This window comes from Vollenhovia emeryi, unplaced genomic scaffold (genome assembly GCF_000949405.1).
Source record: "Vollenhovia emeryi isolate VEMERY1.0 unplaced genomic scaffold, V.emery_V1.0 DF947214.1, whole genome shotgun sequence".
NCBI classification, from domain to species: Eukaryota; Metazoa; Arthropoda; class Insecta; order Hymenoptera; family Formicidae; genus Vollenhovia; species Vollenhovia emeryi.
The window spans coordinates 1-1,722 of NW_011959152.1; the positions used below are offsets into that span (position 1 = coordinate 1).

At 38.4% G+C, this 1,722-nt stretch overlaps 1 protein-coding gene across 1 annotated transcript; it reads right to left on the reverse strand.

Annotated features, from left to right (window-relative positions):
* Window positions 1-1,148: 1,148 nt before the first annotated feature.
* LOC105558539 lies at window positions 1,149-1,678 on the reverse strand (the record flags this gene model as incomplete). Its single annotated transcript, XM_012006284.1, has 2 exons — window positions 1,149-1,423; window positions 1,501-1,678. Coding segments are annotated over 2 exons (453 nt in total), but the record flags the coding sequence as incomplete, so codon positions are not given.
* Window positions 1,679-1,722: the final 44 nt, after the last annotated feature.

Sequence of the window (1,722 nt, forward strand, 5' to 3'; positions counted from 1 at the left end):
AAGGCGTGACTCGAAAAAATGGTTCGGGACTCTTCGACTCAGTTTTTCATGAGAAATATCACTATATAAATGGTGGGCGCGAATTAGAATACACCCTGTATATTAACGTAAAACGGGAGTGATTTGGATCCATTGAATATCCTGTAGCGAACATCCGACGGATGTCCCAAATAGGACGTACATTGGACATCCATAATTCGCCCATAGAAGTCAGATATAAAATGGATATGTTTTGGACATCTTAAGGACGTCCCATGAATATCCACAAATGGACGTCGTTAGGACATAACATGTCCACATGTTCATAACATGTCCACGGACGTACCGACATAAAACGGACATATGATTCAGACGTCTGATGGACGTCTTGTGCTATGTGGGTTATCGATGTGTGAAATCGTTAGGTTCGTGTTTTACTGACGGTGTTTCATGGTTGTGTTTGTATATATGTGACGTGATGTGTAAGAGTCATTTCCAATGAGAAGTGTGATTGGTAATTAAGCCGAGCAAATAGCTTTTGTATTGTCCTCATGTGGTTTCAACCAATCTTTAAAAATATCCATACCTAACCAGGCACGTTGGAATATTTTGGCTGGCTTCCTCTTCTCCTCGATGCCGTTTGTCGAAGGCTCTTGAAGATCCATTGCACTTTCTTCTTATTGCACATTATTTAAAAATTAAACCACCCAACACTACATATACGTATGCTATTTTAAAACATCTAACTTCTAAGGCATAAGAAACGCGGGAATACGGACAGACGCGGACGGCAGAATTTATCGCGCATGAGCGGGATGAGCGGGATCCCTTATAACTATCCGTCAGTGGAAATAGCTGCTACGTCATTTCACACATGCGCATAAGGACTCCTGTCGGGAGAAAAGTTTCCCGATCCCCCATCACTGCCACAAAGTGACCAAGCCCGTATATACGAGAAACAGTCTAAACTCTGTCGCTTTCCAGCGATCCAATTCATCCAAACCTCTTCGTTTTCTAGAAAATTCTTTAGGTATGTATGGTATTAACAGCTTCAAATCTGTACACAATTGATTTATTTGAGAAGCACGCAATTTAATATCCTTTATTCCTTTAATCCACAATTTTGCAAGTCTTTTCATGACACCAAGACAAACAAGATGCATATAATCCTAGGGAAACTGTGTAACCATTTTCAATGCTATGTTTTCGATAGGTGAATCATTCACATGATGATCTTCATTGTGTCGTAATAAAAAACTTTCATCCGTACGTAATGGAGCGTTTTCATTGAGAAATAACATTCGATTATCCCTCCATTCACCTTCCTCTTCACATTTGTCGCATCCATAATATCCTGTATGACCTTTAATGCATTTTATGACTGCTTTTGCAGGAGCATCGCATATTACAGCATTTATCACAATTTTGATTTTTTTTCTCCATACTGAAATACATTATTTTGAATGTCATTATATTCTTCAATAAATTCATGAATGATTTCATCAGGTTTGCTCGGTTTACAATATCCATGAAATACTCCAATGACAAATGGTTTTTCTCTATAATCACTGTGAGTAATGTGACCTAAAAGTGGCCAAAACTGTGCTTTTGAACTTTTTGCCAATGGTAATCCGTCAATGCTCAAATTGAGTTTTATTTGATTTTCAGTTGGTTCATACACAGGTTGTTTTTGGAGTTTCTAACAATGTTCGTGCATCACAAGGTGTCTGTGTTAGTCTTACA